General features: G+C 48.8%; 1 protein-coding gene across 4 annotated transcripts in view; it reads right to left on the reverse strand.

Annotated features, from left to right (window-relative positions):
- Positions 1–8,147: 8,147 nt before the first annotated feature.
- The window catches only part of PRDM11 (PR/SET domain 11), a 45,273-nt gene continuing 29,699 nt past the window's right edge, over positions 8,148–23,721 (reverse strand). For 2 of the 4 annotated variants that reach the window (XM_065637009.1, XM_065637008.1), the window contains exons 6-8: positions 16,122–16,309; positions 12,457–13,107; positions 8,148–11,624 (exon numbers count right to left, since the gene is read on the reverse strand). In XM_065637009.1, coding sequence (XP_065493081.1) covers positions 9,460–11,624; positions 12,457–13,107; positions 16,122–16,309 — 3,004 coding nt within the window. In that variant the 3' untranslated portion in view covers positions 8,148–9,459. Of the gene's footprint in view, positions 11,625–12,456; positions 13,108–16,121; positions 16,310–21,996; positions 23,677–23,721 lie in introns of those variants that run through there. The other 2 variants (XM_065637010.1, XM_065637011.1) reach the window with 2 other exon arrangements.

The following is a 23,721-nucleotide window of genomic DNA, read 5'->3' on the forward strand; positions in this document are numbered from 1 at the left end:
AACCACTTCTAGGAAATTAATTACAAATCAGCAATGAATTTCGCATGCTGCTCTTACTCTTTACACATGATTGAGCTGCTCAAAGTGAAGCATCATCCTGCTTTGTGTGCTTGTAATTGACTTGCAAAGGCAAAATTGCAGAGGTGAGGCTCCTACTGCTGGCTGCTGGGTGCTCCACAAACCTGGAGCCCATTAAGTTGGACCTAAGCCCTGACAACCACCAGGATTTTGTTTGGCTTGCTCACTACTCAAAAAAGAAGTTATTTTAAATCACTACAGTGAAGGCTGCCAGAAAATGGCAAATTGTTTGTAATACTTGGACCGCTCGATGACTTTGAGGAAGTCGCTAAAAACAACCTTTTCTATTGGATCACTAATTTTGGGTTGTTATAATTTCCGAGTCTGGAAATTGCCTCTCACTTCCAGCCCCTGTGGTTACTGTCCCTGGTTAAAATCGTGGGGTATTCACTCTGAAACTAAAGCTTCTGCACAGCCCATCACCCACAGGGACTGACGTGTCTGCGTGCTTCCCCAGGGCCAGAGCTCTCTAAGCCCAAACCTCCCTCAAGGCCAGAATTTCCACCCATTCCTTTCATTCTGGGAATATAGCACTTGCCAGAACAGCCACCACTGGGACACAGCTGGGCATCAGGTTAAAGCCCAAGATTATGAGCATCCAAACCTATGAGCATCCATATGACAATGGAGCCTTAAAGGAGGAGCAAAAACCTTGTATACCACATGCATCCATTACATTAAACATTTGCTAGAGGGCTAAACTGCTTGCCCACTTCAAGTAACACTGGCTTGTCTGCTTGTATCCATTCCCAGGTATCCACACCCAGGATCCATTGGAAAACCGAGATCCTTCCAGAACGAGTTAAATTAAAGAGGCAGTCCTGTTTATGAGAGCTTTCACTTCTGCATACTGAAGCTCAGCAATACTATCAGTATCAACACTTGCAGTACCTACTGCCACATACAGGATCCATGCAGTGGCTGCACAGCTTCCTCCTGTGTTGTCTGGTTCCTGCCATTGACACACAGACATATTTACAGCTGAGCGAGCAACAGTTTGAGCTGGAAGGATTGGTTTTTTTTCTGCCTACGTTTCTCTTTAGCTGTGGTTGGCACTCTGTAGCAGGGTTGGCCTAAACCTTTGCAATGTCCTCCCTGCTTGCACTGGCATGCAAACCTGAAGTGCGGCGAAAGAAGGATGGCCCATGGTCCCTGCTGTGCCTTGGCTGTGGGGCGCAGCGGCCAGGCTGAGCCCAGGGAAGCAACAGAATCTGTGATTCTGTGATTCTGTGAAGCAATGTTTTCAGCCTTGATAGGTGTTCGGTCAGAAAACACAACTCACAGCCCAGTGCTAACCCATGGACACTCATACTTGTTTCAGAGGCTGTCTCTCTCAGTCACACTGATTTAGCAGATGTAGGAACCTCTATGTACAAAATTACCCCTATTTCATTGAACTGTTTTAAGTCGCACCTTTAGTTAATCCACCATTGACCTCAACCAAAACTTTCACGGCAAAGAATCCAAAGTTAAACCAGCCCTTTCTTTTAAGGGTAGTAAAAGTTCAGCTTCCTCTGGTTTTGGAGCACATAAAGCTCAGGAAAAGACTCTCCGTCTTTTAAACCAATCCAGGCACACATGCAAGGTTTTGTCCATGTGCATCAGAAGCACAGCCCACTGCAGCGAAGCCAACGATACTGCTGCTGTACTTGACTAGAAGGGAGCACAGAGGCTGCAAGGACACCCACTCCGCACCCCTACCCAAGCACAGCATGTGCTGCCAGACTGACCAAGGGCAGCCACAGGCTCCTAGGAGGCAGCAACCCCTCCTCTGAGCTGCTGCAGCCTCAGCACAGCACTGGCGTAACCCAGAACATGGTGAAGTGATGCAGCTCCGCCACAGGACAAGCTGGACCTGCTCATCGAGGTGCAGATGTTGAGGGGCTGCAGTTACAGCCAGTATGAGAAGGGAGGGAGCGAGTCACCCAGAAGGGAGAGCTGTCAGCACCTCAGGGGGCTGCAAGTGACCTTTCTGGATAAATCAGCCCTGGACCTACTCCTCACAGTTGTGAGCTGGGGAAGAAGGAGTGCATCAACTTAGATGCCCTGGCTCTGGAAAAATGACATTAATCTCTAAGAACAACATAAAGAATTAGCAACCCAACTTGATAAATTTAAATTTTTTTTTATTAACAATCATTTTACATTACAAGGATAATATGACAAAAGGAAGGTTCTCGCGTACATACTATGATATATCAACATAGCTCTATTCGTATCCAGTGTCCTAGGTCCTTTCACACAGGTACTATAAAGCATAGTCTGTAAAGTAATAACATTTTAATGTTCTCCAAAAGAGTGATATTAACATATTAATACATATGTAGTAATAGACGTCTAGCTATTTTTCTCTCATTTTGTGTGTGTGTGTGTGTGTGTGTGTGGTGGGTGAGTGGGTGAGAGATCGCTTGAAACAGTTCAGCAGGGCTGTGCCTGTATCTGGATATGGAGAGGTCTGAGAAAATCTCTCGTTTTCTGGAAGTAGAAATGCATTTTTGCCAACAGTCGGGTGAGTCTATGAGGATGCCATGACTGGCAGAAAACTCTGTAGCCCTCCTATAGCAATTGGGATATTACAGCATATGAGACATGGTTCCCCCACGTAGCCCAGCGAGCTTATTCGACATGAGGTGCAGTGCATGGGAGCCCCTCGCCAGGTGACAGCACCACCGGCACGGGCGGCGAGGCCACAGGCTGAGCCTACGCAAGTGTCAGTGGCATCTGAAGGAGGGGGCTGGGAGCGAGGAAACCATCTCTGAGGTTTGTGAGGAACGCGTGCCGGGGAGCTCCCCGCCGGCGCTGCGCGGCCGAGCGGCGGCGGCAGCACGGGAGCCACCGGCGGGCGGGTTGCGGCTGAGGTGGATTACCAGTTGTGTGGAGGAGAGGCCTGGGAGAGGGCGCTGAGGTGTGTGGCAGGGCTTGGGGGGAGCTTGCACAGCATCTGCTCATGCAAAACCAGTGTAACGAGTCATTCGGCCGTCAGAATTACAACTCACCCTCCTCCTGACCGAAGCCAACCATTAAAACAAACGGCGAGGAGCGCAGTTATTGCCAGGCCTGGCGCGGAGCTGGAAAGCCAAACCTCCATGTCGCCCCTTTGACCCTCATGGGGAAGCAGCACAGTGACCCACCACCGGCTGCCAGCCCAGCCAGAGGCACTTCTCAGGTCCCCCCCGTGTGCCAACCAAGGGCTTTACCCGGCAGCGGGGTCAGTGTCCTTCAGCGGCTGTGTGAAGGGAGGGGTGGAGGGACGAGGCGGTTGTCCATCCTGCAGGCACCAGCAGACACTTGGGGAAGGCTGATCCATTGCCCAAATCCACCCCCAATCCCAGCATGGAAATGCCTATCATGCAAAAATAAGTGTCTCTTTTCACGGGCAGGGCAAGAAGGCTGTACCCTTCAGTCAGGCAAGGTCAGCACGCCATGTGTTGGGGCCCAAAGGCCCCGCGCCTTCCAACCATGCCTTCTACACAATCACATCATTCCCTTTTCTCCAGAAAAACCATCCGGGCCCCCGGCCAGGCAGGCTGCTCACCAGCTGAGGGGCGGCTGCGAGACCTGAGGGAGTGAAGCAGCTCCTGCAGCAGAGCAACAGCCGGCCTGACCCGACACAGCTGCACGTGCCTCCCCAATGGGGCTCGCACGCTCCCATCCTTATCACTCCGAATTCACGGTCTCCTCTCACTCATGCTGCTCCAGCTCCGTACGCCATCCCTGCCACCTCCAACCGTGTGGCAGCAACCTTCCCTCCGCTCAGTAACGCTTTTGCTCTCCGGCTGCCATCACCCCAGCGCCACGGCTGTCGCTGGCCCATGCCCCGAGTGAACCCACGCTCTCGCTGGGTGCTGCACGAGCACCTGCTGGCACAGGTCTCCCCGGCAGCAGGCCAGCGACGGCCAAGGAACACAGGTGGAACAGCAGAAAGCCACGTTTTCACAGCACCGGTACCCACAGTTGCCAAATACATCCGTGCAGAGAGAGAAAAGTGCATATGAGGGTGGGTTACATATCTGTCCAAGTGTGAACACACAGGACCTCAGGCAGAGGTTTACTCAGGAGAAGACAAGGACACTTGAGCATTTTCCCCCACCAAGACATTCCCCTATTACACAGACCTTACTTAGCACTTGGTTAACATGCCAGCAAGGAAACTCCTTGCCCTATCCACAACAAAGCCCCTCTCCGTAGAGTGCTATACACATAAATGTAGGCCTCAGTGTATGGCTAAAACTATCCGAAAGTCCAAAGTCTTCAGTGTTACGTGCCTTGTGCCAGAACACAGGGCCAGCCTTACACAAGGGTGGTTGAGTCTATCTCTATATTATATCTTTATATCTATCGAAAACATAGAAATATATAAATATATAAGATTTTATTTATAGATATATAAGCATGTGATTTTTAATCTTTCGTACTGTGTGTATATGTACTGGGATGTGCGTATATACAATATATAGACCATATGCATATGTACTGTATACATACACTAGCTTACATGCACACACATCATATGTGTCTCCAATGGAGACAGGAATTGCATAGGCATTACTGCGTTGAATATAACGGCTGGGGGAGCAACGTACCATTTCTCTGCTTTTAAGACCTCTTTCGACAGGGCTGAGAGGGGAATCTGCAAAAGCAGAGGCTGATGCTGCTTATTTGCAAGCCAGCTGTCTAGGTTGTCTTACCCACTGGTTAAACAGCAATCCTCACGAAATAAGAAAGAAATGGGACCCCGAAGACCCTGCGGGCCACCTGGTTGAGTTTGTGCTGTAAGAAAGAGATGGACTGAGCCTGAATCACGTCTGAGGAGTCCTATCAGCAAAAGCGTGACCAGCACGGGGGACATCACCATGCTCAGCTCGAGACCCAAGGCAGACGACACACCAGGACCCTGCCCACCGCGTCTCCTCATAACCCCTCCGTGGTTCCCATGTGCTTCTGCTGGTATGGGAAGAGCTTTGGTCTCTTGTGAGGATTATCCCTGCTGAGTTCGGTCTCGTGGCTTGAGGCCCCGGACCCCCGCAGCCACTGGCAAGCCCTGCAGAAGGACATGTCTGCCATGTGCTTCACAGATTTCTGCTTCACAGCAGGGTAAAAGAGGCAAAGAGCCTGGGCAGAAAGTGGGGAGGGGAAACTGACAACGAAAAAGCCCATGGGCTAGAAATACAAACCCGGAGGGTCTGAAGAAGTGTGCGTTATTCACAGTCAGGTGCCACAGCCAAGATGTGGGAGGAAGGAGACAATAAAGAGCTCATTTGAGAAAAACTAAATCCTTCTCTCTTTGCAGCCAAAGCAGTTCAAGATGCTGTGAGCAACACATTCAAAACAACCTCCTCTTGCTTGCTCAGCACAGCAGGAAAGGCATCAACTAAAACCAGTGCATGGTAATCTCTGAGCCAAGGCGGTTTCCTTCTGCACCAGGCCAAGCCCTCCCCACGGCTGCTGCTGCCCCCTGGCCGGGCCCCGGGGTTTGCAAACAGGGCACAGAAATGCACCTGCTCCCAGGCAAGGCTGGGCAGGCGGGGCACTGGGAAGCCAGGGGCACTTTGCATTGGTATTCCTTCCTATCTTGCTCATGCTGGCAGTCACGTTTCCATCCACAGACTATCCATGGGAGTAACAGCTACAGATCTGAGATAGGCAGGTAAACCTAGAGGGAAAGCTTGCAAAGCACCTGTACTTGTCTAGAACAATACTGTGTTTATTTTCTGACGTGAGGGAATTGTGTTGGCGGAGTTGGGCTGGCCCAGCTGCTCTACCAAGCGCTCGTTTCCCTCCATGACCCATGCAAGGGGTCTCTGATCTTTCCCATCGTGGGTATCCGCAATATCCCATGCAGGGACTCGTGCTTCCTACCAACACCACTCACAGGTGCATGCAGAGTTACTTGCAGAAGAAACAAGCGCCTTCCCTTTGCTAGCTGACTGCCTGGACATAAAAAACACCACTCACACCATGTTTTGCTGTGCCATTAGGAATAAGAGCAGCCAGTGAAAGATGTCACTGATGAAAGCAGGATTTGCAAACGAACCAAAGGAACGGAGTGACAAATTAGAGGAATAATTTCTGAACAAGTCTCTGGCAGCTCTTACCTTGCCAACAAGGCAAAGCACCGTTTTCTCCCCAGTTGCAAAAGTCAAGAGACTCAGAGCAGGAATTGTTAACAGGCCTCTGCGGCTGCTGTCTGCAAAGGTGTCTGAAGACTGTCCACAGGTGTCCCTTCCCTCCACGCAGCCCAAGCGCTTTGACAGGCCTCTGTGACAGAGCCATGTGCCAAGGAGCTTTCAGTGCTGCAACAGAAGGGCACATGATTTTTTTGCCAAAACAAAGAGCTATGGAGTTGAGCAAAGAGAAAATGAAAAAAAAAAAAAAAAAAGGAAGAAGGAAGCTGTCTTTACAGCCTTTCCAACAGCCACACAGCAGCTTGCATCAAATATCTTTGTTACTTTTGCTCCTACTGCCACATGCATGCTTGGCAAGGAAGACTCTACCCCACCTGCCCATTCCCCTTTGGTGCATCAGTTCACTGCTTCCCTCCAACATCTACATTCACCTTGCCCATCTCCAGGTCAGACACTAACGGAGCAGCAATTCTTCTACCATTTTTATCTTTTTTTCATCTCCTCAAATTTTATCCAAGGAGGGTGTCTGCCATCTCCCCGGCCGGGAGCAGCTCTGTGAGCTTTGTGGCAGCACCCTGAGCAGAGCTGACTCACCAGGCCTGGAGGGCTACAGGCACCTCAAGTGGAGAGACCCCTGTTTTATGGTCAAGCAAACAACCTCTCAAGTCTGCACAGCTGGTGGAGGGTTTCCAGTTTAATTTTTACTCTTCTAGATGAATGGGTCAATTTGATCACAGGATTTATTGGGAAAGACTGGAAAAAAATGCAAACAAAGCCATTATTTTCCTTGCTAGGTGTTGCATATCGATGCCCTGGCGCGATGCCCTGAGCTAGCTCGCGACTTTTCCGTGAAGAACGCAAGGAGAAGCAGCCCCGCCAGTGTTTTGGCAGCAGGCGGGTGGCCCCGGTGCAGCCCGTGTGCTGCACTCGCCATCTGAGGTAGGGCAAAGGGGCAGGGAGTAAGTGCTGCAGAGGGTATCCCGCCTGCCCAGCCCTCACTGATACATTCGCGGGGTCCGCTCTGCTCCCCTCGGACCATCTGGCCGAAAAGCCTTGTTTTACGGCAAAGGAGGCAGAGTCAGGACGCAAGGACTGACCACTGCTAGTGCTTCGGGTGGGCTGAGTCCCTCCTCAGTCCCACAGGGACAGAGGGGAGACACTTCCAAAACTCTGGTCAACACCAGTCTAGCTGTCCCCATGGGGTCCGAAAGCGGAGCCGGTGTACAGCGGCTAGGCTGCACGCGTCTGCCCAGCGCCGGCTGCGTAGACCTGCTTAAGGGCAAAGGGGTTAGCGGGAGGTGAGTGAGACCCAGGCAGAAGTGCGTGTTTTCCTGGGGAAGACAGTGCGTGAACCCTGGCAGTGGAAGTGACTCCGAGACAGATCGGTTCCAAACATGCTACATCTCCATTGAAAACAAACAAAAAAGTTTAAAAAATAAAATAATATTATATATATATTTATATAAATGAAAAGCTATCAACTAGCAGCAACGGTTCTAGAGATATCTTAGCACCAAGACCAAGGGCAAGGGTATAACAGGAGAAAGGAAAGGTTCAGTGTTGCTGATACCACCATCATGTTTCCAAACAACACAGCTTGGCACAAAGCTCGTCCCTCTGGGAAGTTAAAACATGTTGGCTCAGACACCTTCTGGACAACAGGTTCTCACTTCCACGATGGTCTGGTCAGGTTGGTGCTGTCCATGCCACATCAGCGGGGCAAGGCACTAGCATCTGTGGAGTTTTTGCACCTTTTTTTGTGTTTTTTTCTTTTTTTTTTTGGCTGCCTTTTTTTTTTTTTTCTTCTAACCTGAAGTGATATTGTGTGAATGCCTGGAGCTCATTTACTTTAAAAGAATAAAGAAGAACCCCAAGCCCACAGAACAATCTCTTTGTGATGGAAGGTGCAAGTCCCCCATTCACATGTCAGCTGGACTCCACATCCCTTCAAGGAAGGAAGAAATACTTCGCAGGAAGAAGCCGAGCATCCCTTCTTCCTGCTGTCATCAGTCTGCTGTGCTGTGGAACATTTTACCTTGGTCAGAAGAGAATACGTGAACCTTTATAGGACATCATCACATGAATAAAATCCAAGATAATCTTGCATTGATAGCTCCTGCCACCAAACCGTAGCAGGTTTTTTTTTTCAGTCATTCCAATCAAAACAAAACAAAACAAAAACCCACAACAATCTAGGATTATAAAGACATAGTATAAATAATGTAAATTAGAATATAACTTTTTAAGCCTTTGAATCTCCACCCAGAGAGGGCTCTTGACTCATTGGCTGTCTAGCTTCCACAGCAGCCCTGGTTTTGAATGAATAGTTGTGTATATATATATATATATATATTTATCTCCTACAATATAAAAATATAAATGCAAAAATTTCCCCCTGCCTTCTCTATTTTGCTATTTTATAGTCTGCGCATGACATCATGTTACAATATATGGATGATAGACTGGTACTACAGTTATCATAAAAGGAGCTGAAAGCCAAGTATTACTCTACAGCCCAAAAGTAGGGAGAACTGAGAAAAGGGGCATCACAGTTTAGTGGAGGCATCTGTTTGTAAATCAGAAGAAAACCCCAAAATCATGCCCCCAGCTCTCCCCTCCTGCCAGTAAGCTCTGCGAGTGAAGAAAGTTCCCACTCGAGCAAAGGGAACTGGGTGGAGCTGGAGAGACAGGGGCAACATAAACGCACGGGATGCTCTGTCGGGAATCAGAGACCTGACGGTCATCAACAAAAGGTTCAAATGGCTCAATAACTGGACTGAACAATGGAAAGAGAGGCAGAGATTAAAACTGAGGGAAAAAGAAAATAACAAAAACCAACAAACAAACAACCCCAAAACAAAACAACACAAAAACCAACCCAACAAACTGACAACACACATAAAAAGGAAACCGCCGGGAGGATGAGGCTGACAAAGACCCGTCGTCTAGCTTATAGATCATTAGGTTTGAACATGTAGAGTATGGCCCCAGCACATGCTTCTAAAGAATGAAATGTTGCCATCTACACTGCAGCTGCCATGGTTGGAGACACCAGTGAATGTCTAAACATTGTCTCAATCTTTAAAATTCTGCTTAGCTTCTATCAGACGCACATCGTCTTAACTTTTAAATTTTCAGTGTGGGTTTTTCCTTAATATATATAATATATATATATTTTATATAATATATCAAAGTTTAGAGTATAGATTAAAAAAAAAAAATTATTCAACAGCTTTCTGATCTGAGGCATTCCTTCCTAAATATCCGGGTAGAACTCAGAGCCGTGGTCCATGCTCTGCAACATCGGCTTCTGATCAAGAGACGACATCCTGCTCAGCATTTCGGCCGACAGTGCGTAACTATTGCCTGACTTCTCCTCGAACCAACTATCTAGTGCCCTCTTGCAATCGAAGTTGGCAATGGGTGGCCCGTTCACGGCAATTGTCAAAAGATCACTGAGCTGCTCCAGCGTGAGCCGGGAGCGGTTGTTTTTGCGCACTCTTTGCAGGGCGGTGCGCCCCTTCTCACAGCAGGCTGATGAGGTGGGAAGGACTTTGAGGATCTGAACTATTTTATTTAGGAGAGGAAATCTCTGTTTGTATTTACAAATGTGACTGAGCAAGTCTTTAAAACCATTTTTGGTATAATAATCCACCTTGAGTTCTCGCCACTCCATCAGCAGACTCCCTCGGGTGTCCATCCCCTCTCTGCAAACCTCTCTGGAAAATGATGGGACCGTCTCCAGGTGTTCATATATTTGTACCATATCCTCCTTCCCATAGCTCATGAGCTCATCAGTGCTTCTGGGCCAAGCTGCAAGGTCAAATACCTGACAGGCCTTCACAAATGTCCGGCTACGGGAATCAAACCTTTGGGCTAGGATCACCTGGGTCTTCTGGCAGATCTTTTCTCTGATCGACTGGAATTTGGCTTCAGCCACCCGTAGGTTTTTCACAGCAATGCCATTAAAGCTTTCACGGAAGTTTTCCTCAAATTCCTGCAAGTACTCCCCAGGTGAGTCTGCTAGCCGGCTGATCTCCTGGATGGCCTCCTCTATTTTATCATCCACCTGCGACACAAGAAGGTACTCCCCTTGGAAGACGTAGGCGAGGCGTGAAAGCACAGCAATCACATCCAGTAGGAAGTAGATGAGTTTAATCGACTGGTAGTCCATCAGGAACTGCAGGAGAGCCAAGGCAATGGCAGAAGCATCTGCCCGTTGGGTCTGTCCACTGACGTCTTTGAGGTGGGCCACAACCTCAAGATAATCCTTGATTAGAGCATTGAGCACATTCTGCTCCCCAATGATCCACTTCACTGCTCGAATGTCTCCCAGGAACTCGGTCTCCTCACACAGAGTGGCAGCAGTGACCCTCAACTCGCACATGAGTCGGGGAGAGTAACGATAGAAACTGAGCAGTTGCTTCAAATTGTTTTCCAGCTCCTCCAGGCACGGCAGTTCCTTCCCACTGATAGCATCCAAAATTTCCAAGTGGGGCCTGTGCACCATAAAGGGCAGGCAGAGAAGCCAGGGCAAGGTCTTTCTGATTGTCATGAACAAGTTGGCTCTCAGGCTAGCAGTAATGTTAGCACCGTCGACTCCCAAGCCAATAGTTGGCTTCTCATCCTGCAGTCGTATTCCCAGGCTGGAAAAAGCTCTGTCTAACGCTTGGAGGTAACTATCTGTTGTAGAAAAGCCCAGTTCCTGAAGAGACAGGAATTCAGTTGCTGGAGGCCCATCACTGCTCGTGTACTGTACATAAACCGCAACTGTGTCTGCAAGCAAGTCATCGCTCTGCCCATCCAGAATTATGCTGAGGAAGGGAGACTGTCGGATGCGTTCAACCAGGTCCTCTCGAAGGGCCTGCGCGATATGGTGGATTAGGATTTGGCAGTCTCCCTCATTCATATATTGATCCACCACCTTCAGTTCACACTTTCTCAGTAGTTCTGCCAGAGGCCGAAAGTCATAGTAGGGCCTGCCCTCCAGGGCCAAGTGGTAGGCTGTATTGAAGAGCAGGGTCATATTTCGGCACATCTCTTCTGTCTTCTCCGGGTGCATCCTGAGCTTGTAAAGCTGCAGGCACTTCTTGTGGAGGTTGCTCTGGCTGTGAAGCTTTATCGTGTGTATCTTGAACTGCTTTGAGCCAATGATGAAGGCTGAAGTCCGAGAGGATTGCACTGTGTACTGCCTACAGACATGGCACCACATTTCATTCAATGTTGGGGAGTACCGCAGAAACCAAAACTTTTTAAGCCACTCTTGCTTGAACCGCCGTATCCTCCGGCCCGTCGCAGAAGACATCTTGGAAGGCTCGTCTGTAGCAGCAATCATGTCATTGGAAACTGATTCATCAGCAGAATCCACCTCTTGGTCATCATCCTCCATGATGGTGGGAACTGAGATGATGCTTTCTGAAGCTGCAGGAAGAAAAAAGAAAAAAATATGGTATTTACAAAGTTGCTGAGCTAGAGAAGGATCCTACTGGTGATAGTAGAGCATTGCCTGACAAGCTGGCCACAACCTGCCCTCTCCTGCCCGCAAGACACTATGGAAAGAATTGGAATCATGGCTTTGAAGGGAAAATAAATCAATGTTTCTTGCATATGAAATTTGTCTCCAACATGCCACAATGGACAGCAAGAGAGGACACTACATCCTGGCCATTTGCACAATACACAATGTGACACAAATATTCCCTTTGGTGAAGGCTCCTAGCTGCTCGACAGCATGTTCCTGGAGGAAATGAAACATATCTTCAGAAAGGGACACATGGTTGTGTTAAGGCAGTGGAGCAAACAGAGAGGGCTTTCCAACAAGGAACACAGCGGGACATAATTTCATACACAAAGAGCGCACATTTCAGTGTTACCACAGTCATTCAGACTTTCTTGGTAGCATGTGAGGCACTGCGGAGGGGCTTCCGCTGAAAGAGAATGCATCAAAAATACAGAAAACAAACTGTCTGCAATGGAATGTCTTTTTTATTGGCAGTGCATTATCAGTTACAATGGCAACAAATAGAGCAAGTTGTCATACAGAGTCTTTCCCAGACAGTGTTTTCCACTGTGACCATGGCTGTGTCAGTTTCTGACCCACCTGGCCACAAAACCTGGCAACGAACCTTCCATGGAACCACATGTTCACCTGAATATTCAGAGCAAAATGTTCTAGATGGGTACACAGCACACAGGCATCTCACTACTCTCCTTAGGCAGGGTTTGGAGAACGCTGTTACTCGGCAAGGCTTACCTGTGGGGTCCGAGAACTCTTGGAGCTCAGGTACCTGAGGCGGTAGCACGGGTGGCTCAGGTAACTTCCCAGATCTCAGCATGTCTAACTCGGCCTGCAGCTCCCGGATCTTCTTCTTCAGCCGGATGCAGTTGGGGCAGAAGGAGGTGGTGGGGATTTCATGGGAGTCACCTTGTGCAGAAGCCAGTGACAGCTCGGTCGGGCTGTCTGCTTTAAGTGACAGAGGTTCTTCTTCCTCGTCTTCAAGGATGCCCACATCTTTGGCTAAGCTGAAAGAGGAACCATGGGGGACCTTCCATTCTCCCTCACTCCGGTTTCTGCTGAGGTTCAGGGAGCCATCCTGCATGGCACTGCCACACCTCTCAAAGATGTCTTCAGCCTGGTATTTAGATGCTTTTCTAATGGAATGCGGCGTACTCGTTGCTAACTGGTTCTCTTCAAATTTGGCGGACTCCAAGGAAGCCTCCAGGACATCCTTGAAGATGAGGTCAATCTTTTTTTTCTTTGTTTGTGAGTGGGATTCCACCTCCTCACAGCTGCGCTTGTAGGGGCTCTTCCCTTGCTTTAAGGGGGTGAGCTGGAGCGGCCCCCTTGCATCTTCTTGATTTTCCACATTCTTTTCTGACTTTTCCCTCTGCAACTTTTTATCTCCTGGAAAGGAAAATGAGGGGTGGGGATTATCACCGGGACCCGAGCAACATCCCTCAATCTAAAACTCAAACAAAAAAAGAACAAAAAGGCAGGCTGAATCCCTGCAGGTCTGCACATTGTGTTACAAGCCAGGGAACTGACACAACTCAGTGGAAACCAAGGCTCGCGAGAGGAGGAGCCCTGCTAATGGGCATGTCTGCAAAAACAGAGATAGTCCTGGGTAGCCACAGCGGAGTAGGACCCTCACACTTTAAAGAGAAGAGAAACTACAGGCAGCTTGTTTAACCTAAAGATATAACCAACCTACAGTGTGAATGACTATGAGGTGAATGATTGATCACAGTGGAACCTAATGCCCAGAGCCCAAGCGCCGTTTCGGCTGGCTGGAAGACCTGTCTGTGCCTGTTTTGACTTGGTAAAAGGTATCAAGTTTACAGCAGTGCAGCGAGATATTTGGACCGTTTCATGACAACCCCAGCGTCTGTGCACAACACAGCACAAAGTTTCAAGTCCCTTTACTCTCCTTCAGTTTGGAGGCTGCTCCAAGAAAACAACTTGCACTCTTAAACCCCAAGGTCCTCATTGTTAACTGAGCTACAACGGGTGAAAGCCCTCCAAGGATGGGACATCTAGCTTGTCCCAGTGGAGTCTAAGAGTGTGGCCACTCAGTGATTAAAAAAAAATAATAATAATAAAAGCAACCTCATACAAATTCTTAATTGCTTAAAATAAAGGGAAGAGCCAGATTTCCTTACCTGGAAATTCAAAAGACGATAGGTTTGGCTCAATTTCCATCATTCTTCTATCTTGTAAATAACTTCAAGCATTGATGGCTTCCCAAACAAGACGCTGCTTTATGCTGATTTTTGGTTTTGTTTGCTTTTAAAGTGCATTCATGCTTTCATAAGAGTTATGGAGCAAAAGCTACCTCTAAGGAGAGTAATGCTAAGAATGCAGAAAAGATGCAAGACTCAAAACAGCTAGAGTAAGGCACTGTAAAAAAGGGCTGGCCCAAATGGCAGTGGGTTTTGATGTTGGCTGGCAACCCCAGCCACTTCTTGAGTGAATCCGTAACAACAGATCTCATTGTCAGCGCATTGCTGAGAATTTCTATGGGCAAAGTTTTGAGTCTCTGTCTTAGTATTTCCCCTGTTACGGACTATAACGACTACTGGCAGAGGTAGGGATTTAGAGAAGGGATTCTTCTTCGGTTGTTTTTGCCCCCGAGTGGTTCAGCTCTATGGAAAAGCTAGAAACGACAAGATGGTCCCTCAAATTATTGGTCTCAACTCCACTGATGAGGTAGGTCAGAAACGAAAGCCAGACACCATATTATTTTTCTGTGAGTTAATAAATCGTGCCACTTCACTTGACAGGCTCCTCTGCAGGGAACTTGAAACCTTTTAAATAGAAAGTGACTCAGTAGATTTAGGTGCCGCTCCCTGACTGCCTCCCAGTGCCCTCCCAGCTGAAGTCGTGTTGTCTTGCAAATCTAGCAATGGTGTAAGAGATGCTCCTTGTTACAACGTCTCTGCGCTCCTTTCGCGAATGCAGGCTGAGCCCAGCTTGCTGTAGGATGAGTTCACCAAGACGTCAGGGGGTTCCTCGGATGGTCTCTGCAGCCACGTGGGATTCTCCCTGAGTGTGCAGTAGTCTCTGGTGGGTCCTGAGGAGCCCAGAGGCAGATCTTCACCACATTCGTGGCACAGAGCAGACTGTGAGTTACCATTTCAGCTGACAAAAACCGTGACACCATCACTAAAGGCATGTCTGCATGGCAGGGCAATTGTTCGTGGCCTTGGTGCCCCTCCAGAGCAGCTGCTCCAAGGGCATAGTCTTTCTCTTGCCGTACTTTCAGAAAGGGTTAAGCCATCTGGACAACTAATGTGTGCATGGGATGCAGCGGTATCACTGCAGTCTGTACCTAATCACTCAGTAATGTTTATTAACACAAAAAAGCACATTCATGCCAATGTTAATTCAGAAGTGGGAATTGCCCAAGTACAGTCATCAAGATGTAACACTGCAAGTGCATAATAACTCCAAGGTGATGGAGGATAACCAGCTTTTTCAGGACATCTTGTCCACCCCATGATTAAAGAGGAGACACCTTTTACCAAGTCAAGGCAGCAACAGCAGCTGTGTAATAATATACATGGGAATCTTAATTAGAAAGTTATACTTAGTGTGGCTGCTCCTCTGAGGCCCTGCCATTCTGTGGCCAAGCCTGGAAAGAAATGCCCCTAATTAACTTCAGGTCTCAGTACTGTAGAGATGAACAGATGCATTAAGAATTTTTGCCTTCCTCTAAAGCTTCCTGTATTGCTGACATTACACTGACCTAAAGAACCACTGGGTTTGTTCCAGCACAGCTACTCTTAAGATAACAATTTTTATCCAGGGAAGAATCAGTCTGACAAGTACAAAGCCTCCTGTACGTTGTACACTAAGGAGTCTCTAGCTGATGTCGCGCTGATCCCAAATTATCTTTCTGAAGAAAGAGGAGATAAATTAAGCGAGGAAAATGGACATACAAACACACCAAGGAAATCTCTCTTTCATATGCACACAAAACCAGCCAGAGCTCCCTCAAACAGGCTGCTCACAGGAGCCAGAGAAAGCAGTATGTTCAGAAGAAAAACCTAATGCCTGTCACCAGCTTGGCAATCTTCAGGCCAGGAAGTCTCGTGACAGAGAAGCTCTGTGATCCCTGGGCTTTGCATCAGGCCCTTGCAGCACACCCATGACATGACACAACACAACAACACAACACGACATGACACAACACGGCACAAATCTTTCTTTTATGATCTCCATGACAGTGATTATACTCTTCTTCTTGTACACCCATCCATCCATGCCATGCAGAGTTCTCACCCAGAGGTGCTCTGCTTCCAGAAATGCAGCTCTCCTCTTACAGCCTGTGCATCACCTACTTCACCCACCACACTCGGTCCAACAAGTGTGGCAGCCCAAGGGGATCGGGGGAGAGGGTGGAAAGGGAGGGGACTCACCACTTGTGAGATTTCTGTTGATGGTCTCCTGGGACATACAATGCAACCGCTTCATGTAATCCTCACTGTACCAGACCCGCAGCTTCTCCCCAGGGTGGATGTCACGGCAGGCACGGAAGTAAATCCTCTCGCTGTGCTGGAAGGCCATCAGGTTCTGCTCCCTCTCCTCCCGGGAGATGATCACGTACCTGAGGGCGAGGTGACAAGGCAGGCATGAAACACAAACGTTTCTCCTGTGCCTGCCCTTGCACCAGAATGACAAGCATGATGAAGCCAGAATGACCTTCAGAGAGAGCCATCAACACAGCCAGACTGGAAAGCATGGAGCTGTAAGTAATGGTGTGCAAATTGCCAGAGGTACAGGACAACGAGCATGGACATCCAGGGAACACTAAGACAGTGGGTCCATTTCTGCTGTGGAAGGAATGACAGCAATGTGCATCCATTCTGAAGGACTATCTCTGCCAGTAATGGTGACACAAACACTCAAGGGCACAAATTTCTTTGCCTAGTGATGGAAACAAGGATTTCTGGATTCCCCACCATCACTTCACATTCCAGGGCCTCCTCCTTTATTCTCAGGAGCATCCAGAATGTGGCAGGGTCCCTCCGTCTGTCTCTTTCCCAAAACCACCATCTTTCTTTTTAGCATAAACGAGATCGCCTTGCTTCTCTGCTCTCAGACAAGCACAACTGAGATACTCAGGGCAGAAACAGGGATATCTAATGTGCATGGGGGTATTCGCTGGTTGTCCAAAAGGAAACCAAGGACTGGAAGGTTTTGCACTTGGGCTTTCAGCAGGGTGTGACATAAAAATACAAACAGCCCTGCACGTCTCAGGAAAGCCCAGCACCATGTTGTGGCGATCTCCTCGCAGTGCTGACAGAAAGACTGCTTTCTGGGCACGGGGTTCATTTTCCCAACTTAAACCAGCTAAATTTCAGCTCAACAGAAATGCATTAATTCACACTCCAAACAACTGTCCTTCTGTGCAACCTGGAAAGACGGAGATCTATAGCTAGGATGGTATCAATTGCTCGCACACTCCCTGTGTTCTCACTAGAGGACATGGAAAAGGCTGTATAATACTGGTTCCAGCTGCCACCAACATGAGCTTGTCACACCCACCCAGGACTAGGAGGAGTCCTTGTCACAGTATGTACAGACCCGAGAGCAGATCTGAAGAGTTCGCAGCTGAAAGCTCTTTCTTCTCCTATGCCGTTTGCCTCTATTATTCAGCACTCCCTGCCACAGCGACATTAACGAAGATGAGCTGCATATGGCTCCTCTGATATCTGCTGCTACTAGTCCTTGCCTAACATTCCCTTTTAGTTCATGAGTATTTCTTCATCTTAAGAAATCCATCAATTTTTCCCTGAATGCTCTCCCCTTCTCCAACCATGTGCATGCACAGATAAAGACACGAGCCCACCTACATGTGACCTCACTAACCCACACATCTAAGGTCACAAACTTGGTGAAATTTCCTGCAAAACACAGAAAACAAGTCTGCAGTGGCTCAGATTGCCCACAGCTCCAGCAATTCTGGTTTTAATGTTAAGCAACTCTGCATGTGCCTGCGATAAGCTGTATTTTTCCTAATGTGTGCTAACCAGGATGCTCCACAATCTTCAGTAATTGTTTAAACAGCAGGCTCTGGCACTGCCAAAATTAGCTAAACATTAGCTTTTGTTAACCCTTATTCTACTTTTGATCACAAAACAAAAGAACTTTTAAACAATCATTTTGTGTATTTGAGAAGGAATGGAAGCCTGGACCAGCGTGGTAGGAAGGAGGTCCTGGAACAGCACACAGCCTGTGCTGCCAGGCTGTCACTTCCGAGTGTTAGTGATCACTCCACAAAATGTGTATCAGGCATCCAGACAGTCACGAGATACACAACCCCTGAGATAAAGCAATATGCTGTGGTCAGTCTGATGCCTTGCAGCACAGGTGATCCTAGAAGCTGCTCTCCCCAGTCCAAACAAATGCCTGGATACTTCCTAGCGCCAGTTGAGGAGAGCCCCTGCGGCCACTCTCCACCCTGCTGCCCAAACATCAGCTGGAGCAATGACAAGATCTGGCTGCCCCTGCGAAGGAGCCTGGTTAACTGCAGAGATGTATCACCCCCAAGTCACCCACAGCCCCTTAATACAACATACAGGACTCCCAACCGCACAGCCAGGTGCCCTGACGAATTCACAGGCCAGCAGCAGTACTGGCCGGTGCATCCCCAGCCAACTGCATTTGACAGTGAGATTTAGAAAATTCTCTAGAACACAGTTTTGTGTGGGAAGGGAAAGCCTGGTTAACTATTCCCACCAGGGCTCACTTTTATTACATAGTATTTTATTAACCATAAGCATGCTCTTCTTGTTTGCTCTGCCGCCTGTAAATCCCTCGAAATTCCTGCCTGAGAGTGTCCTTGAGCTCTGCGTGGCAGGGAGTGGGGAGGAGAGCGCAGGCTGGAGGGTGCGAGCTGCAGCACTGCTGCAGCCCTGCAACACCCTGCAGCACCCTGCAACACCCTGCAGCCCTGCAGCACCCTGCAGCACCCTGCAGCCCTGCAACACCCTGCAGCCCTGCAACGCCCTGCAGCACCCTGCGGCCCTGCAACACCCTGCAGCACCCTGCAACACCCTGCAGCCCTGCAACACCCTGCAGCACCCTGCAACCCTGCAACACCCTGCAGCCTTGCAACACCCTGCAGCACCCTGCAACACCCTGCAGCACCCTGCAGCCCTGCAGTACCCTGCAGCCCTGCCACACTCCGCAGGCCTGCAACACCCTGCAGCCCTGCAATACTGCTGCAGCCTTGCGATACTGCTGGAGCCCTGCAGCACGCTGCTCGCTCACCCCCATCCAGCCTCCTGCAGCGTCCAGCGCTGCTGATCTCACCAGGAGGTATGAAGAAAGCCCTTAACAGACAGTTGTGGAATAATACAGCCACAAACACTTTTCTTACAGCTGCTGGTTTATGCTCCGAGAGGAAGTTTACATCTGTGATACTTCCCTGAGGTAACGTAAATGGGTATGAGATCATCGACACAAATGAACCACTTTCAAACCAGTGCTGCCCAGCTGCGGCTTCAAGGGCAGAAATGACACAGGTTAGGAAGGACTGCATAAACCCCAAATTCCACCTGTTGGTCTAAGACACCTCATGTTGCTGCACACCACAGGTTCGAGGCAGGTGCTTTCCCGAGGACAGAGTTAGTCTCTCCACAGAAGAGCAGCCTGCTTGGGGAGGCAGAGGCACAAACTGCCTGCCGAGAAGAGAGACTGTACCAGTCTGCCTTCCTGAGTAACCCTTCCTGCAAAGGCTGGAAAGCAGCCAGTCCCCCTGTTGATGCCAAACACTCAAGCTGAGCTGAAGCAAGGCAGCCACCTCCGTTTAGATGCGGAGGACAGGCACAGCTAGGCTGTCACAAGTCCTGCACACAGACAGGCATGGCCCTGCTTGCATAGCAGGCTTCCCAGGGACTGCCATCCGCTGAGGAACAGCAGGGTTGGGATCACCTTTGGGGCAGAGCCAGTCACCCAGAGCTGCTCCTGTTCTTGCAGACAGGCATTGCCACCAGTGGCAAATAGGACCTTTCATGTCCTGCTTGGTCCCTGGGACGAGCCAGGCTCAAGAACACCCCAGACTCTGCCCAGGCTACTCAGGACCAGCCATTGCACCAGTGGAGACTATTTATGACCCATCTGCAGTTATTAGGGCTTAGATCAACCCCATGCAGAGGCATAGCTCCTTGTTCTGCAGGGCCACCTTTCCCATAGCCTTTCTAGCTAGCAGCAAAAAAACATCCCTGTATCTCTGTCTTCTAAGCCACTGCCCACTCAGGACACCAAATTGCCAAGTTTTGGGAAAAACGTCACGGTATTTTTTGGCAGCCAGGACCATTCCTCCCCAGGAGGTGAATGGAGCAGCCAGGAGAGACGACAAGGAGGAAGGAGAGCCCCGCAACTGGAGGATCAGGTTTATGTCACTCCTCCTGCCCGCCCTCAGATTTGCCCCATGCTTCCCCACCGGCCCCTCCGGCTGGCCCTGGGGGTGCTCCGCTGACGCCTCGCCAGGGCAGAGCACCGCAGGGAAAAGGCCGCTGGCTTTCCCAAACCAAAGTCAGGCGCAGAGGCAAGGCACGAGATCCCGTGCCACAGAGCGGCCACCAGCCCAGCCAGATGCCATGGGCTGCCATATCTGCAAACCCTGCCCCAGCTCCCCAGCACCCAGTGCCTCCAGGACACTCTGCGTCTGTGTCAGACTTGTTACCAGTTCAGGCAAAAATTCTCTGAGAGAAACAAATGACTCAACAACAGCTGTGTTAAGGGTTATATATTTATTGCATTCTTAACAAAAATACTTTTTAAGATAATTTTTTCGGCATGTACAGGACATGGAGATACTGGGGTTGAGCACAGCAGTTTGCTTTGACAGAAGCACTTACTTCAACAGCCAGTTAACATGATGGGTGCAGGAGGAAGCATCCTTTGTGAGCCAGTACAGAAAAGCCACTCCACTGAGGGGTCTGCACAGGGCAGGAGATACGGCCCCAGATCTGGGCCAATCTGTAACAGTCCACAGAGGAAACCACAGGAGACATCAGGCGGTTAATAGTACAAGGTCTGTTCTCCTGACCAGAGCCCAGCCTCTGGGGGTTTGCATTGAAGGCTGTGCATCCTGTGCCAGGACAACGGGGTTCTCTCTCTAAATGCATCTATGTGGGCAAACTGATGGCAGCAACGAGGGCAACTCCCTCCAGTGCCCAGCACCCATGGGAGTCTCCTCCTCTGCAGACCTGAGGGCTTCTGGAAGGGATCCACCCAGACATCAGAGGAGCTAATCCTATCAGTACATCCATGGGAGAACATCAGCAGGGACCAAACGTTATAAAAATATAAAATACTACTTCTGGTATATAGCAGCAGCACTGTATTGACTCAGCCTTAAAAACATATCACCATTTTTTCAGTTCTCTGTGATTCATAAATTAGATCAACTTCTACCAGATTTCCCAATCTTCCTTTCAACTGAAAGGAGACTGTGGCTTTTGCAGAATACAAATCTAACAACAGAAGTAAAATGACATTCTCATAGAAAGGTGAGCAAGTACTGCCCTGGTCTGGCACCAGCACTACGAGGAAAGTATTCTGCACGAAACCAGTGTGGGTCATTCCTCAGAAAGAAATTTTTTCTCCTTGCCAGACCTCTGCTTCCTTGAGCAAGGGCCTTTTACCGCACCACTGAAAATACATTACTTGAATAAGAATTACAGAACAATTAAAAAGTAAAAAGGGAAAGCACATCAGGAACGCCTGACACAGCAGACATACAGTTAGCTTTCCAGAAGAGGAGCTAGTGCACTATACTTTCAAAGGACAGGCCAGACAGATTAAAGAAGATCCTTCAAGATCACATAAACCAAGCTATCTTTATGCTATACTGCGCTGTGTTCAATTCCCGCTGAAGCATATACAACTTTTTGGCCAAGTCTGTAGCTGAGACATGGCATGATGACGGGCATTCATATTAACTTGAATATTCTCCTGTAACCCATCTCCACATGCAACAGGACAGCCCAGAGAGCAGCAGCGTGCTATCTGTGCATGGGTAACACCTTGGCCCTTTTCCCTGCTGAAGCATGACATGATAATGGTCCAGATTTTTCCAGAGATGGGGACAGCATGGTAAGTGCAGATGTGCAAATCAAGCAAAAGACAGACATGTTGTAAAATAGCTGCCATGTGTATGTTATCACCACCTGAGGCGACATTATTAAAGCAGAGTTTCAGAATCAGGGTTGTACACAGAAAACTTCCACAGCATTAAAGCAATTCAAACGCTATAACACAGTTCTTTCTTGTGTCTGTATGGGGAAAGAAAGCAGTACAAAACCATTATGCCTAAGATTTTAACCTATATAGATGTGAATTTAGATTGTAAACTCTTCACGATAGGAGAACACAGTACAGATCCCACACTCAATACCACTGAGTAAATGCAAAGTAACTGTACGACAGAGTTACAGTGATATAAAATCAAACTGTTCCCGAGGTAAGAAGCAGGCCCTACATCTTCCCTTGTTTCTGTGCAGTCTCACATTTTGAAGAGGGTGAGGTTGTTCAAAACTGAACATTTTAACATGCAAGAAAATAATATAATACAATTCTCTTTAAATGTTGTCATATTAAGAAATAACCATATTTTAACTGCAACTGTGAAGGGTAGGTAGGGGTTTCAGACTGGAGCAGCCAAAGATTGAACTCTTTGTGCATGTGGTACTGCAGGATCAAGGCACGTGCCATGGCAGCCCTTCTTAGAGTCTAAAACCACACAGTGCTCAGACCTGTCCTGTCCTGAGCATCATCCCTTCTTTCCTTCCCTGTGCAAGCTCTGCTTTTATATCCCTCTTCCCAAACCTCTGAGTCACAGCGAGCCCAGGATTGCCCATTATTGCTGAATACAAGATAAAAATAATGAGCCACTTGAGTCTTCAGAGCCATAAGGATGTATCTCTGCACAGTGCATATACTAATTTGGAAGAAGATGATGGGAAGGCAGTAGTTGGGTAAATTTGTGGGTTGATTGCAATGGGAGCTCTGTAGTACACTGTCTCAGTAAATAACATTTCACAGGCACGAGACGAGATCAAGATAATGCTTCCTGTTGCATCTCTTAGCTTATAGAGCATGCAAAGCATGGGGAAGCCAGTGCAAATTCCTAATCTCTATGAATAGAAAGATGTTCTACATCCCAAGCTCTGTAAGATTTGAGATTCCTCTTTGCCATTGCAGATGGCCAGCCCTACTATTCAGCTGCCATAGCTCGCACTGCTCTGTTAGCTAGCAGGGGGATGGACGGGTTAGGGCGGCTGTTGACCTGCCCCACAGAGTACTGATACACACGGAGAGGCCATGTGAGCATGCAGCAGCTCAGGAAGGGGCACCCTTCTTTATAGGAAGCAGGTTAAAAATGGTGTTTTCTCTTTCGTGACCTGGTAGTCCGTGCAGGAGGAGTCTGTTTTGGTGGGTTTTGGTTAGACTCTGCATTGGGCTCAGGGGGCTGTTTTGAGCAAGCTGCTTGCAGAAGAGACCCCTGCATGACACTAGGATCCTGTATCCTATGGAAAGCCTGGACCCCATCACGGATTTCTGACAGGGTCTGGCACATCTGGCTGACCTGGCTGGTGAGGTCAGACATCCTCTGGCTGATGACATGCATGCTGTCTGCCATGTCTCTGTGAATGGCCACCAGCTCCTTGCAGAACTGCCTGAACAGGTCTGTTTGCTGCATGTGGGAATGGAGAAGCTGGCGATCGAAGCTGGAGAGGGGCGGGCTCCTTGTGCTGGGATGCGGGGGTCTGCAGGACGAGGTGGTGCGTGTGGATGGACGGCGCAGTTCCTGCCTTTGGCTGGTAGCTTCCAAGTGCTCTGATGAGGATGAAGTGTGGAAGAAGGAGGGCCCAGAGAGCTGGCTCACTCCTGCACTGGCCCTCTGCAGCGATGAGAAGCAGTGTCCCCGAGAAGTGCCTGGCATCTCTTCATCTTCGTCAGCTTAAACAGAAGAAAAATCATGAATTATTAATATGAAATCCTTCA

Source organism: Caloenas nicobarica, chromosome 5 (genome assembly GCF_036013445.1).
Source record: "Caloenas nicobarica isolate bCalNic1 chromosome 5, bCalNic1.hap1, whole genome shotgun sequence".
NCBI lineage: Eukaryota > Metazoa > Chordata > Aves > Columbiformes > Columbidae > Caloenas > Caloenas nicobarica.